The sequence below is a fragment of the Podarcis vaucheri genome, assembly GCF_965113315.1.
Source record: "Podarcis vaucheri genome assembly, chromosome: 1".
Classification (NCBI taxonomy): Eukaryota; Metazoa; Chordata; class Lepidosauria; order Squamata; family Lacertidae; genus Podarcis; species Podarcis vaucheri.
In genome coordinates this window covers 106,814,882-106,829,925 of record NC_138759.1, presented here as the reverse complement: position 1 = coordinate 106,829,925, position 15,044 = coordinate 106,814,882, and the positions used below count along the sequence as shown (strand labels likewise).

Below are 15,044 nucleotides of genomic sequence, written 5' to 3'. Positions count from 1 at the left end.
ACATATATATATATATATATATATATATATATATATATATATATATAGCATCATTTGCAACTTCTTCAGATAGGTTTTGCCTAATGCAAAAGTAAAGCAGCTGTATTAAGTGCAGGCAATGCAAATGGTTACATGGGGTTCTTTCCAATTCTACAATTCTGAGTCTATGTAGTCTGCTCATCCCATCACTAGGTTTCATTTTTCCAGCATTTAATTTTAAAAGGGTTGTTTGCTCTTAACCTTATAGGAGAAAGTGCATGGTAATGAAGTTACCTGTTTATAGCTCATTACTACTACATTGTGGAAAAAGCCCAGTGCCAGTAGGAACTCACGCCTACATGCAGCCCTCTCTGGTTCTTGTTTTAGCACAGCCCTGCTACTCTGCATAGTTCTATAGCCCCATGTAGATCAGTCTGAGTAACAAGGAAGAGCTGTGGATCATTTGTAGTAGTGTAAATAGTTTATTCAATCATATGCCATGAACAGATCAGAAAAGTAACATGAACTGCTTTTATAAAACACCTATAATATTGCTAAGAAGCAGGTCTGTTACTAGATAAAATATCGAAGAGAACATGCCAATATTACAGCCCATTGTTCCTTTCTAAACATTTTTAGCATACTGTGATTTCTCATAGCTCCTTAAATCTTTGAATTATATTGCCAAATGGTGTTTCCCCCAAACCTAAACATTCATCTTTCTGTGAAGGAAAATGGCACAATCATGGCATGTTCTCTTTAACATGTCAAGTACACATTGCTGTAAATTGAGAGAACAATTGGCAGTTCGTTTAAAATAAACCTCTCTGTAAATAGTTAAGCAAATGTCAATGTAATAACTTTTGAGCCCCAAACTGTCCATTTAGTTAAATATAAAAAAACAAAACTATAAGTTAAAAGAACATTCAGATTGTATAGCACAGGCTGATGCATTTTTAAACAATATTTACAATATTACCCCGTGGCTAGAGTGGGAATTAAAGAGAAGTGTAAAAACCATAAAAAGCACCAAATTTGTAGCAAAATATCTGTACATTTAGAAACATTATCATATAACTACACATTATTAAAGGAATATGGGACCTTTACCAGTGGTTCACATAAGCACAACAAAAAAGAAAATAATTCAGTGGTTAAATACTATACAATAAATTTTACAATTAACAGTGATGCAGTGCTACCAGGAAAAGAAAGCTGTAAGCAAGATGTCCCTTAACTTTAGTCTGATTTTTGACTTGGGAGAGAAAATCAAGTGCCGTGCCTTGTAAGCAGTAGGTGGGGTTGGCAATGGCCACTCTTGGTAATTAAAACTTTGCTTTAAATGTTTCAACTGGTTAAAAATTTGAAATACAAGCACTGTAATCTGGAAAGGATAGCCACAAGCGCAAGGCAGATGCATTTCTAAAATGAGAAAGTCATCTGTGCACTGTAGCGTTCAACAGCTTGCGCGTTCCCTATTAAACCCACATGTTTGGAAGAAATGAAGTGCAAATACATTTACAATTTCCAACTGCACATCTGACTTACACTTCTTGTAAGATGCTGCATCCATCAGCAGATCTGAACTGGGATAAAAAAATCTATTTCAGGTTTGAGAATGTATGCAGTGATAAACTGTTTCGTTAACTAGCTACATTTCAGCTGAGAGACAGCTCTTTATAAGCCAGCCTGGATTGTCGCATGGCAGAATTTCTTGTGGAATGGAGGTACAAGCTTATTTATGGAGGGTATCCTAATTTTTCGGCAGGGCACCAGATTTTCATTATTCCGACAACTGAACAGTTGTGGTCCTCAGGAATTATAATACTGATTACTGAGAAGTTAATATCTTAGTGCTAATTAATAAATATTAGGGACGCGGGTGGCGCTGTGGGCTAAAGCCTCAACGCCTAGGGCTTGCCGATCGAAAGGTCGGCGGTTCGAATCCCCGCGGCGGGGTGCGCTCCCGCTGTTCGGTCCCAGCGCCTGCCCACCTAGCAGTTCGAAAGCACCCCCGGGGGCAAGTAGATAAATAGGTACCGCTTACCAGCGGGAAGGTAAACGGCGTTCCGTGTGCGGCTCTGGCTCGCCAGAGCAGCGATGTCACGCTGGCCACGTGACCCGGAAGTGTCCTCGGACAGCGCTGGCCCCCGGCTAATAAATGTGAGATGGGCGCACAAACCCCACAGTCTGTCAAGACTGGCCCGTTCGGGCAGGGGTACCTTTACCTTTTAATTAATAAATAACATTGTTACCCAAAAGCTGCCTCTACCTGTAGAAAACAGTAGTGGAATTTCATCCATGATTCTTCTGTGTTTGCATTGTGTTCTATGAGCTATACCTCCTCACTTCAGCTTCACTACCAACTGGTATATAGCAGGTAGAATCTGAAAGCAGGTAGCTGTGTATTTAAAATAAGCCATATGTTATCACATCCTATTTACAGCCGAAACCCCACTATCCAAGCCTTTCTTATCCCAGTTAAGTTTAACCCTTTGTAAAATGTAATCACATCTACATCAACTTCTGTTTTCTGGATGTTTTCCCCACCCTTAAGAGGAATGCATTTTTCTTAAAAGGGTACAATTTAATGAGTTTCTCCCCTTCGTATATGGTAAGTCCTTACATATGCATATGAAGATGTATGCATACATCATCATAATAAGTGCAACAGAATCTCAAAACTAAGTCAAACTGTCCAGGAGGAATGTATTGAAATCATTAAAAAAATCCACAGCGGATCACTTCCAAGTATTACCTATTTACAAGTCATGAGATCAAGAAAGCCCACTGAAGGCTATTCACTAAATGGTATGTAACAAAACAAAACAAAAATACAATATGTATTTTACATTTTGGTTAAAAACACTGAACAAATTTATTGGTGTAAAACAATACCCAATCAAATAAAGTCCTATTGCTTTGATTAATTTGAGCAGGTAATTGAATTTTAGGCACTTGGTAGTTACAGTTGAGTGGAGAGCTCATCTTTCCCCCCCCCCTTATTTTTCCCCTCTGTGTTCCTATGTGTTTGCTGTTGTTATTGAGCCCTTCAGAAGATAAGTTAATGTACTGCAATAAAGTCCACAATTAGAATGGTAGCGCAAATATAGTTCACATGGCAAGGAATCAATCAAGCACACGTTCTACTTTACACATGCACGTTCTCCCAATCCGGCTCACATGGCTATTTCAGCACCGTTGAGAGTGCGTAAATTCTGATCATCAAAACGCCGCCTCACGCTTCTCCTCACCGCATCGGCTCGTCTGTAGGGCTGGTTTCTAAGATCTGCGGGGAAGAAGCAGGAAGGTGTCAGAAGCGGGCTAGCCTGTGCCTCTGGATCTAGACAAGGAAAGAGTCCTGCTGGTAGCCAATCAAAGCAGCTTGAAGCAAAAGAGAAAAAGGGACTGTTTAAGCTCCCAAGAGAGCCGAGCAGAACAGCACTGATGGGTCTCTCTCTTCACTGACTATGACTAATATGGAACGTCTGCCTACTGCATTATCCAGGGTTACGGATCTAGGTATGAAAAGGGTTCTGCTGCAGAAGCAATCTCGCAATTTCCTTGCATAGCAAAAGCTTCCATCAGATTTCTTCTGTATAGAGAGAATCAGGTGGGGAGCTGCTTCCACACCAGGGTTCTGCCACTGAAGGACCAAACTATGGGGCCACCATGAATCTGCATCAGCTGCATTTTCTTATGAGGATGAAAATGAGGGTATGGATTATTATTATTTAAAAAAAACACACACAAGACAGGATGGCAGCAGGGTTAGATGCTAATGCTGGTTGGCTGTCACTTGCCACTAATTTTCCCTGAGACCCAGGCTTCATTCATTCTCTGAACCTCTTCAAACTGTGACCTCAGACTCTTCTATACTGGTGAGTTATAATATGAAAAATGTGTTATAAAAATGGGACAACAGGGCGCTGTAGTGTTGCCCATGTGAAATTGCATTGAGAGCTATATTTTCATGTTTTCTAGATCAGTGCAGATCCAGCTAGCGACTCCTTTGCCCCACATGCTACCAATTTCTGCTTCCCACAGGAGGGGGTATGCTAGTGGTATGACCAGCAAGCCAATCTGAAGCATTCCAGGTTTTTTTAAAATAAAACAGCAGCACCGAAAACAATAAGCAGGCACTGCTCCTCTTTCCCAACCCCAACCCCCTCTACCCTGGAGGTCCCTTAGCCCTTTTAAAATCACACCTCCCCAGCTGTGCTAGATTTCTAGACTACAGCAAGCTACCAAACCATTCACAATTTGCACAATCTGTACTTGCTTAATGCCAGCAGTTTTGACTACTGTATTACATTGGCACTTTTAAGAGCCAGTTGGTCTACGCTGCTAGCAGTGGCGCGGTCCTGATTATGCTTAAAAGAAGGGAATGACGTGGGACTGCTTGTGGCTGCTGCCCCAACAACATTACCCTACCCTACAATGCTGCTGTGAGCAGCAGCCACATGGCCAGTCCCATTTGCTTCAATAGACTATTGTGTTTTAATATTCTGTTGGAAGCAACCCAGAGTGGCTTGGGAAACCAGCCAGATAGGCGGGGTATTAATAAATTATTATTATTATTATTATTATTATTATTATTATTATTATTATTATTAATTTGGTGAAACTGGGGACAGTGCTGCATCAGGAGCAAAAAACACACACCTACCCTGAATTTGTTTCCCTTTCTACCAACAGGGTTCCCTATAAACTCCCTGCGCACACACACTCCCATACATCCCATACATAGCAGCACGAAGGTGCTATCCATACACACACACATATTATTCTCCATTGTTTTTTCCTCAGATTTTATTCTAAGGTCCATGCACACTCCTGCTCCAGGAGAATGAGATGGATACAGGAAACTGGCACTTTCAGAGGAATTGCCCCTCAACATAGCTGATGCTCCCAGAGCCCGCACTGATAGTTCGAAGAAGCCAGCCAAATGCTCTCAGTGGCAGTGTACAGTGTAAGGATGGCTGCCATTGCTATGGGAAGCACTGCTACTGAAGCAGAAAGGCAAACAAAGGTGCCATTGTTAAAAGAGGAGCAAAGAATGACAGTCCCCCTTTGCAGGGAAGATTTAGTTGTAGCGCTTACTCAGCCTACAAGAATAGGATTCACTAGCAGCCCCTGAGGTCTTTTGGATAAAGCAACTGGTTGTAAATCACAGGAGGCTCCCAAAGACTCACTTAGGGAGGCAGGGGCGGCTAGTAGAGGTGGGAATAATAGTTGATTGCTAAGATGCAACTAACAGCCATAAGATCCACACACAGCCTTTTCTCTTTTCCTAGGGTTTGATTCACTAATAGTGCCTGAATCCACTGTCCTTGCAGGGTGGACAGAGCACACAAATAAATCTTTGTACATAAGCTCCCATTTGTGAGAGGTTCCCACATTTCTTTAGTGTGGCAAAATGCCTTTTGTAGCCACCTGGCATATGGAAAAGGAACGGGCAATGCCTTGTACACTGTATGCTTATGTCAGGAAATGCTATATTGCTGTTTGATGGGATGCTGTTTTTAAAAAAAGGAGCACAGAGCCTGTAAAATAGTTGGCAACCCTACTTGTGGCCCTTTCCTCCCCTCTCTTCCTGCTCTGCAGAACACAGACTCATCAGTACAACACAGAGGCAACAACATCTATCTTGTGGAAGAGTCTGGAAAGGGAGTAGCCCCTAAGTGATGTGACGTCATCCAGCACAGGCAAGAGCTGCAGATTAATCCATCCCACACGCTACAGATAAAAACACACGACAGAAGAAAGACCGAAAAGCACCAGCAACGCTGCTTAAACGCTTACAGCGTCATCCCTCTTTTATCTTAAAATTGGCTGTGATTTGCAGCAGTTTTTGTGTTGGCATACAGAGAGAGGAGGAAGCTAAGTAAAAAGTGATGCTTGCCAGCTCTGTGTATCCTCCACCACCGGTGTGCTAGAAGAAATCCTTACCCTCGAGTGAACATTTGGAAATTTAGTGATATTATTCTTCTTTAAGGCTAAACAGAAGGGGGGAAAAACACAGAATGATGGTTAAGTTAAAAATGGGATGGAACATGAAGAGCAACTCAATTCTGTGCCCAAAAAGCAAAATAATAATATATTTATTTATTTATTTTTAAAAATGTAAAAAGCCACATATGTTAGCAAGTAAAGCAAAAGTGGGTGAGGTGGAGGCTTAAAGAAGGTTAAAAAAAAAGAAAGGGAAGGGAAGAGGTGGCCATCGTAAGCCTCTTACTAATAAAATTCCAAGCTGCTTTGAACATTGGCTCCAGGATGACTGTCCAGCAATTAACTTGAAAGAGCAAAAGAGGAGTTAACAGGCAGCATTCTTACTTTAAAGCTCCCCATTAAAACATTACACCAGTAGGAAATGAAATGCTGCTTTAAGATGATTGGTTCTTGTATCAAAGACAACAGCATTGACAGACACATGCAGCGTAAACGGCACTCCTTTTTAAAAAACATTCTACAGTGCAAGATGTTAATGGATCCAGTTCCATGACAAGAACGGGGGTATCTTCTATGGCAAGGCAATTTTGATCATATTGCTTCACTAGGCCTTATCTGCTGCCACCTGGGTAGTTTCTTCATCCAGCCCCTCAATCTTTGTTTCTTGGCCCTAGATGAGCTTAGCATGAGAATTATCTAAAATTTATTTCTTATGGCTTGGCTCAGAAGTCAAGACCTGCTTTCAGAACCATGGTCTGCCTGGATCCTGGGTTTTGCCCAGCCTCCACTATTACAAAGGACTGAACCGATCAAAGGCAGAATTCTATCTTAAGTGAGGCTACCACTTGGCTCAAAGGAGATTTCCCATTAAGTTGCCATGGAACTGAAGCTAACAACTGTGGGTGTGAAAAACGAAGGGAGTGGGTGCGGGGACCACGACCACATTTATTTTATTCCTCTTCACGCATGCAAACACAAACATGCAAGCGATGGTTAGAAGGACCCATGTGGAAATATGTGCTCACAGATCACAAAGCAGTGACTTCATTTTACATGCCATAAAACAAAGCCCATACACATTCAGCCTGGCTCATTGATGTACACTAGATTTGCTTCCGGAGATAGGCTTGGCTTAACAAGACTCATGCAACATAGATCAAGTCACAAAGAAGTAAAGGAGGTGCGAGAGCCCAGAGGAGAAGACACAGAAAAGCCAAGTGAACTGTCCATCACATTTGTCATTACAACCCACAACCATCCCTTGCAAATTGTGGTGGCTGGCTTGAAGCGCAGCCACCAGGGGCCTCGAGGACATTTCTGTGACTTCCATCACTTGCTGCTCTATGGCGCTGAGCCCACAGGGTGTCTCTGAAATGCGGAAGGTAGAACAAACGGTCACTGGGAGGATGGAAGGGAACCAAAAAAAGGTTCCTGACAGGCAAAAACATGCAATGAGATGAGCGATGTCAAATATGACTCCGACGAAATGCCAAACATCACTAATCCATTCAAACAGCTATATTGCGGAGAAACGTCAAAAACCTACAGCAACCTTTTTGTTTGTTTTTTAAGAGCGTCGGGTGTGAAAGAGGAAAAGTTTAGTAATGGAATTCCTCTGTGAGAACAGGTTCGCAGAAAAAACGAGAGCCACGCTTGGCCGTTCGAGCAGTAAAGGGCACAGTCTTCAGCACTGCATGGAAAATAACAGCCAGACAAGACAGAATATACAGTAAGAAGCAAAGATCTATTGTATTAGTACATTGTTAGTACTTTGTTAAAGACACCCTGAGGTGGCTTATTCAGTCATTTAACCACAATAGGATTTGTTTGGCTGGGTTACCAGAAGAATTATCTTTCTGCAAATCACAACAGTTACTGGGGTGTTTTTTTTAAAGGTAAAATTGGTGTATGAACAAGGGCATGATGAAGTGCACACTTTTATCTCAGCACAACATTTATTTGCATGGCTGTTCTCGCACTCAGATGGACTGCTCTTGGAACTTAGTGAAATGAAATCACACAACAACAGAGTGGGCAAAGTAAACCCTAGGCGAAGTCTCAGCCAGGAATCAGCCATAAATTTACCATTGAAAATGAGACATGTGATGCTAGTGAAGTCCTGGCTGGATAGGATCCATGCATCTGTGCATGGATGTTTTTAAAACCCACCGTATTTGTTGCTTGCATTTGGTATTACTCATACTCAGGGACCTATTACTGCTGATTATGGAGAAATTATTAACAATTAGCTGCTGCTGCTGCTGTTTTCATCCACTCTGTGATTGTCACAGAAGCCACTAAATCAGATTATGGCAAATCACCAAAGCCCACACTGTACTTGTCACAGCTGCTATAAATTAGACCCAGCCATTGTCAGCCTATTGCGTTCAATTATGGATTGCCAAAAGGGACTAGTATTAGTCTGTTGCAAGAGGAATATGCAGCTCTGAAGTTCAAAATCGTTCAACAAATCCAAATCACACAATTTTGTCCTCCATCACATACTTAATGCTGGAGCAATTACTATTAGTAGGACTTGAAGGACAAAACAAGAGCTTTTAAAAGCAAGTCTCAACACCAGTGGTTTTGCACATGGATCAAAAATACTCAAAGATTTACAAGGCATGCACCTGTTGCAAAAATACGTCTAATAAGGCTCTACGTGGTCTACAGCTTGAGTTATGAGAGCATGCTGAAGTGAAGGAGAAATTAAATAATACACAAACATTATGTCAACAAGGCCTTGCCAAAGAAGAGGCCTGAAACCTGAGCGCTATATAATGTGCACCATTTGTTAAATGACTGATACATGTGATTATTCTCACTGAAATCAATTTATTGATTATTGATTACTTTAAGGAGCTCTGTTAGAGATTTGCAAAGTAAAAGCTATGAAGGGGCACTTTGGAACAGCCTCTTCCTCCTCCTCATTATTATTATTTTACCTGTGATGATATCTTCGATAGCTCCATCCTTCCCCTCGTACACATGTCTATTGTCCTTGACTTGTCGCCGTCTTAACTCTGCAATCAGCTCTTGCTGCTGCCTCTTCGTTTTATGAGACGGAGACTGAAAGGGAGCAAAGGTTGGTAAAAAGCAGTGGCCAACAAGATGCTGAAAACACCTGCTCTTCTCTTTGAGGGAACTTAGGTACCTGCCCCGTACAGAGTTAGAACCACTAGGTCAACCCTGTCTTTCTTTCCCCAGCCCTACACATATTTCACCTGCACTGACTTTCACTAACTCCCAGTTCACTTTTAGGGGGGGGGGAGGGAAGTTATGGTTCTAACCTATGAAACATTGAAAAGTTTGGGATCAGAGTATCTACAAGACCACCTTTTCCCACACCAAACTCTTGGCTGAGAGAACAACATTTGAGGCCTGTCTCAGGGGGTCCTGGCCTTCTGAGGTTAATAAAAATAAGGGCCTTTCCTGTGGTGGCTCCCTGATTATGGATTGCCATCCCCAGGCATACCCATCTGGCACCATGATTATTACTGTTTAGATGTCAAGTGCGGTCTGTCTTGTTTGTCACATACTAACACTTAATCTGCTTTTAGCTACTTTTTGTGATTTATACATTGTCGTGCTGATGGTTTTTGTTTTTGTTATTTCTTTTTTATTGTTCTACACAATATCAATGGCAATTGTAAAGCTGCCATGAGGGCCAAGACACTGGAAAAGTGGGGAACACAATCCTGACATTACAGGAGGTGGGGGTGCTTTGTGCAAATATCTGGAGAAGTCACTTTGTGTAGCCTGACCTTGCACAGTGAGAATTCCTAATTGTATTGTTAAAAGATATTATCATGGAAGAGAGGGTCTCATATGCCAAGCAGAACTCTGGAAAATGCTAGATGAAACCCAAAACGGCCGTTTCTGCCACTGCGTTTTCTTTGAGCCTCTTCCGACTAGCCTTCCTTCACATTTGGTCACTGCAGACTCTTGGGTGACTATGCGCTGAATGTCTTCCTGTTATCGAATTGCTTGGCCGAGATAAATGCTCATTACTTCTCGGTAAGCATCTTTCAAACAGGGCAAATTCCAAGCATTGTATCAATGGCTTTAGGAGAATAAACACCTTTCTGAGATTTATAGGAAGAACAGGAAATAGCATACACATGAAACTGCTCTAGTTTCCTTTTAAGTTTCTTATATGACTGCCTTGTTAAAATGTCTCTGTGAGAAAGAAAGCTTCAATAGTTATCTCTGAGAGAAAACACCTGACAGAAAGGTGTTTGGAATGTTGGTTCCTTGCCGATCCCAAAGACTTGAGAGAAGCAGTCTCAGCCAATAAGGCAGCAGTAGCCAAGGTGGTGCTTTCCAGATGTGTATTCCACAACTCCCATCATCCCTAACAACTATAATATCTGGACTGCACCACATCGGCTGCTCTGCAATAAGACGATCTCTTTCACTGGACCAACATGTGCCACTTTATCAACGTACGTAACCAAAATCGATTAATGGCTTGGTTGTTTGCTACCTTTTGGTCTTGCTGCTCCATCAGTGCCTCCTGCTCCAGAAGTTTTTCCATCAATGCCTGCTGTTGCTTTTTTCTCAACTCGTTCTCCTCTTCCGCTTGCTATCGACAATTTTAAACGAAATACACACACCCGTTAGAGCTCACAACAACTTTTAAAAAATGGGGTTCGTTTTTAGCTCACTCAGCAAAATACAAATTCATTAAAGCCAGTTTAACTTTGATGTGCCGCTTCCTGTTGTGGTATGATATGGCAAATTCTTCCAAGAATTTCTTTAAGAATTTGTCCTCTTGTGATTCCCAGCAGCTGTCATTCAGAGGCATACTGCCTCCGACAGTGGAGAGCATAACCATCATGGCTAGGAGCGACCGACGGCCTTATTCCCTCTCTCTTTTGAAGTCACCTAATGGCAGATTTTTCCAGCCACATGTGTACCTGCCTTCATGTCCTCTGCATATCTGACTGTGTGTAACGCAGCAGGAGTGCTGGGTGTTACTGATGTCTGGTGTGTGTTTGTCTTCTCTTTTCCTCTGTTGGATTTTGTTTCATTTTGCCCCAGCCATCATTGGAATGCAGTCCCCAAGAGGTTGGGCAAGTTTTAATCTGGCCTTTGTTCTGGGACACGTTTCCCAAAGATGGAACCTTAAGGCTCTTTCATATAAATCACATGGAAGGGACCACGAGGATCATAAACCCCTTGCGGTGCAGGAATCTTTCACTCAACATGGGGCTCAAACCCTGTGATTAACTGTCCCATGCTCTACCGACTGAGCTATCTGTGTATTTGCTAAGGAAACTACAAAACCACAGTGGGAGTCTTTGGTTAGAAAGTGTGGCCACATTTGTAAAAATAACAGAAGTGAACTGAACTTCTGTTTACCTTAGTCAAAAAAAAAAAAATCCTTCCAGTAGCACCTTAAAGACCAACTAAGTTAGCTCTTGGTATGAGCTTTCGTGTGCATGCACACTTCTTCAGATACTTCTTCAGATACTTCTTCAGGTATCTGAAGAAGTGTGCATGCACACGAAAGCTCATACAAAGAGCTAACTTAGTTGGTCTTTAAGGTGCTACTGGACGGATTTTTTTTATTTTGACTATGGCAGACCAACACGGCTACCTATCTGTTCTGTTTACCTTGTAAGCTTTCACAAATCGAACAAAGACTGGGAAGAAGACTGATGGAGGTGTCGTCTTGGGATTCTCTCCAAAATACTTCACAGCATCATCAAACGCATCCTGTAAAAGAGAGACTTTTTAACATATATATATATATTTCATTTCAACAAATCCCAAACTATGCAAGATGGTGTTTAACCCACAAAAAGGGAACCACTCCCCACAAGCTGAAGGCTGATCAGGTGGCAAGGAATCAGGAAGGAAGCAGCAGAGACAAGAGTGTAGGTGCATTGGAGCCTTTATTACCAGTGCAACAGAAGGGAGGCCTGCTCTGCAACCTGTTCTGCAAAGTGCACAATTTCAGGTCTTTCCTTAGGAAGCAAGAAAAATCCCAGTTCCAAGTATAAACTTGCAGTTTGAAAATAGGCATTTTGAAGTTCTGCCATGTACTGCTGTTAATTGCCCTCTTTTGCTGGGATTACTTAACCATTTTTGCCTTTTGCAGATTCAGAACAGATAAAAGGAAGAAACTTGTTTCTTTCTACCATTATTATTTTAACCAAGAAAATAAATAATGAAACTTGAATGGAGCTACTAAACATTAAGTATCTGTGTGTTTCCCCTGGAAAATAGCTGTGGGTGTGGGTGTGGGTGTGGGTGTGTGTGTGTGTGTGTGTGTGTGTGTGAGAGAGAGAGAGAGAGAGAGAGAGAGAGAGAGAGAGAGAGAGATGTTTAAGGGTGCATGATTGCACATGCCACTAAATGAAATGCTATTGCATAAGGTGTGAAGTCACTCTCAGTGACAGATGTCACATCAATACTTGCAAAAGAATAAACACATTCTATTGTTTTTTTCAACCACCCTTCCTTCTTCAAGCAGACAGAGAAGCATTTATTGTTCCTTTTCTATTCCCCCTGAGGGGAATGACTGGCCTAAGCTCACTCATTTGGACACACTTAACTATACAACACAACACTACACTAGAACAGCGGAATCAGTGAATACTTGTCCTGCCTACTCCTAAAGGAACATCTTTGAGCTTGAAAAAGGTAACAAAAGTTCTCTGTTCCTGAAAGCTAGACCACTGAACAACTGCTGGGATACACAGAATACCTGAGCTATTTTTGCATCATCCTGCAGCTTCTTCAGTTTCCCTTCATTGTTCTGAATAAACTCCTTCAGCATGGTGTTGTGATCGTGCATGGTGTACTCTCGCTTCGTTAGGTCGAGACCTCTTTGGAGTTCCTTTACATCCAACAGAACATTTTCAAGGGATACTAAAGGGTGGAAGGGGAAAGACATTCAAAATGTTACTACGCATTGCCTAATTGATCCCTAACATCTCCAGTTTGACAGATCTCATGTAGCAAAGCCTGGCGATATAGCTGCCTGAGACCCTGGATAGTTTTAATTGGGGAATCTCTGTTAACGTGTGGTTGTTGTTCCTGCTGCTACTACTATTAAAATTGAGAAGCCAACAATGGAGGGTCTCTCTCACACACACAAGACAGAACTGCAGGCCAGCGAGCTTATATTTTGCATCCAAGAGACAAAACTGGAACGAAACAGAAAGGCTAGGAATGAGATGGGATTGGGGGCAGATGCATCAAACAAAAGGGAAGGTGAGTAGTTCAGGGAAGGTATTGTTTTAAACCACCTTTACAATATAGATGCACATGCTCCAGTAGGGCTGATGCCTCCTATACAGTTTCTACCCTGACCATGCAGAACAGAGGAGGAGAATAGGATCTGACCTCCTACACCTCTCGTGGGACATTTTGGCAGGTGGGCAGGGCCTCGCTACCCCTTCCAAGTAAAGATTTCTGTACATATAAAGATTTCAGTCGGAAGGATCCTTTCTGTTCTGTATGTTCACACAACATTTACAAGACGTGCCTTCCAACAGGATGTGCACCTCTTGCACCTGAAGTTAAGGACTTTACACAAACTGTGTGGGAGCAATGAAGGAAGCCCAATTACTGAAAAGAGGAAAGGCTCCTGTCAGCTTTAGGGAACAGTGTGCTAGAAGAACCAAGAAGGCATTTGAAAATTATGATGCTTCTGTATCCTATTGTGCCCATAACATTTAAGATGCCCACCTGTCTTCTGCAAGGTGGTATCTTTTCCAAACAGGTAGCTTTCCCTAGGACATGGGTGCATTACTGTATTACAGTATCCACAGAACATATCTGAACCTGCTTTTAAGTACTTGGGAAATGAATGTGTGGCTATGTTACCTGCAGCAGCTTTCTCCACATAGTGAAGCTCATTGTAAAAAAGCGATACTTGCTGATATTTCTCTCTCACAACATTTGATATATAGTGCAATAGAGTTTGTTTCCTGTCTGTCGATTTTGTGTCTAGTAACTGCAAAGAAGAGGCAAAAGAAGTATGTTAGATTCAGCTTCAACATCCTTGAGTTAACTTTCCTTAGCAGCCAACCCATGATCTGCCTATATACCAAGGGTGGAAAAGCTATAACTCTCCAGATGTGGCTGAGTTACAATCTCACCACCCCTGGGGCTGATGGGAGTTGGAATCCACAACATCTGGAGGGTCACTGGTTAGCCACCCTGAAATAGACACATGACACAATGAAATAAGTGCAATGCAATGAAGATATCATAGCCCTGTATGATTGTTACAGGTCAGGGGAGGGGAACATGTGACACTTGAGATGATGTTGCACCAGAACTCTCATCATCCCTCATCATTCGCCATGTTGATGGGAACTGAGGTCCAATAACATGGAGGACCACAGGTAAAGGATTTTAGGACCCCTCCAATTGTTGCCCATAGTTTTGTATTTATTTATGTTACTTAAACATGATAATTCATCATATTGTCAGAAGTAAAAGAATAATCTGAATCAGGAAAACTATAGGCCATTAAAGCAATCAAGGTTGTCATCTTATTAAATCTGTCCGGTGTATTTTCATAGCGCTGGTAATTATTGTTTATTACAGGTCATTAGAGACATTCATTCCCCACCCCTAGCAACAGGGTCCATCGCATATTGCTTTTATGAATGGCCCAATGCTATTATCCAGAAAGTGGAGAGACTCATAACTAGAACTGGCAGAAAAGACAGGGCAGTGCTAAACAGACTTCTCAGCCATTGCAAATCTGTACAGGAGGTCTACCTGATGCAGTTAGTGGTAAGGAAGAGTTTAACCAGGGGAGGGAAATGAAGTTATGGGGAAATGAAATTTACCTTTGTCTTGACAATATGACATTAGAAATCTAAGCCAATGGCTCCATTCCTTCCCTAGCTCATTGACAACTCACTAAAAGGATGCTTAAACCACTGTTGTTCATACAGGCCATGCAAATAAATGGGGATGTGCAAACAATCTTCCAAGCAAAGCTACTTTCAAGTCCACTGGGGGTAGATTTCCCCTTACTTACCAGATCTAAGCTCTGCAGTTTAAATCCATAAACAGCTCCTCGTTTACTGCTGTTCATATAGTTACCCAGAGCCAAGATTATCTATGGAAATCATAGGGGTGGG

The 15,044-nt window shown here is 41.9% G+C and overlaps 1 protein-coding gene across 7 annotated transcripts in view; it reads right to left on the bottom strand.

Annotated features, from left to right (window-relative positions):
* Positions 1-2,975: 2,975 nt before the first annotated feature.
* Positions 2,976-15,044, bottom strand: part of FMNL2 (formin like 2) — a 187,877-nt gene continuing 175,808 nt past the window's right edge. For 2 of the 7 annotated variants that reach the window (XM_082197878.1, XM_082197882.1), the window contains 7 exons: positions 14,942-15,022; positions 13,771-13,900; positions 12,647-12,810; positions 11,551-11,652; positions 10,418-10,516; positions 8,877-9,000; positions 2,976-3,268 (listed from right to left, as the gene is read on the bottom strand). In XM_082197878.1, the coding sequence (XP_082054004.1) occupies positions 3,159-3,268; positions 8,877-9,000; positions 10,418-10,516; positions 11,551-11,652; positions 12,647-12,810; positions 13,771-13,900; positions 14,942-15,022 (810 nt within the window). In that variant the 3' untranslated portion in view covers positions 2,976-3,158. Of the gene's footprint in view, positions 3,269-5,598; positions 5,979-7,483; positions 7,622-8,876; positions 9,001-10,417; positions 10,517-11,550; positions 11,653-12,646; positions 12,811-13,770; positions 13,901-14,941; positions 15,023-15,044 lie in introns of those variants that run through there. The other 5 variants (XM_082197879.1, XM_082197883.1, XM_082197881.1 and 2 more) reach the window with 5 other exon arrangements.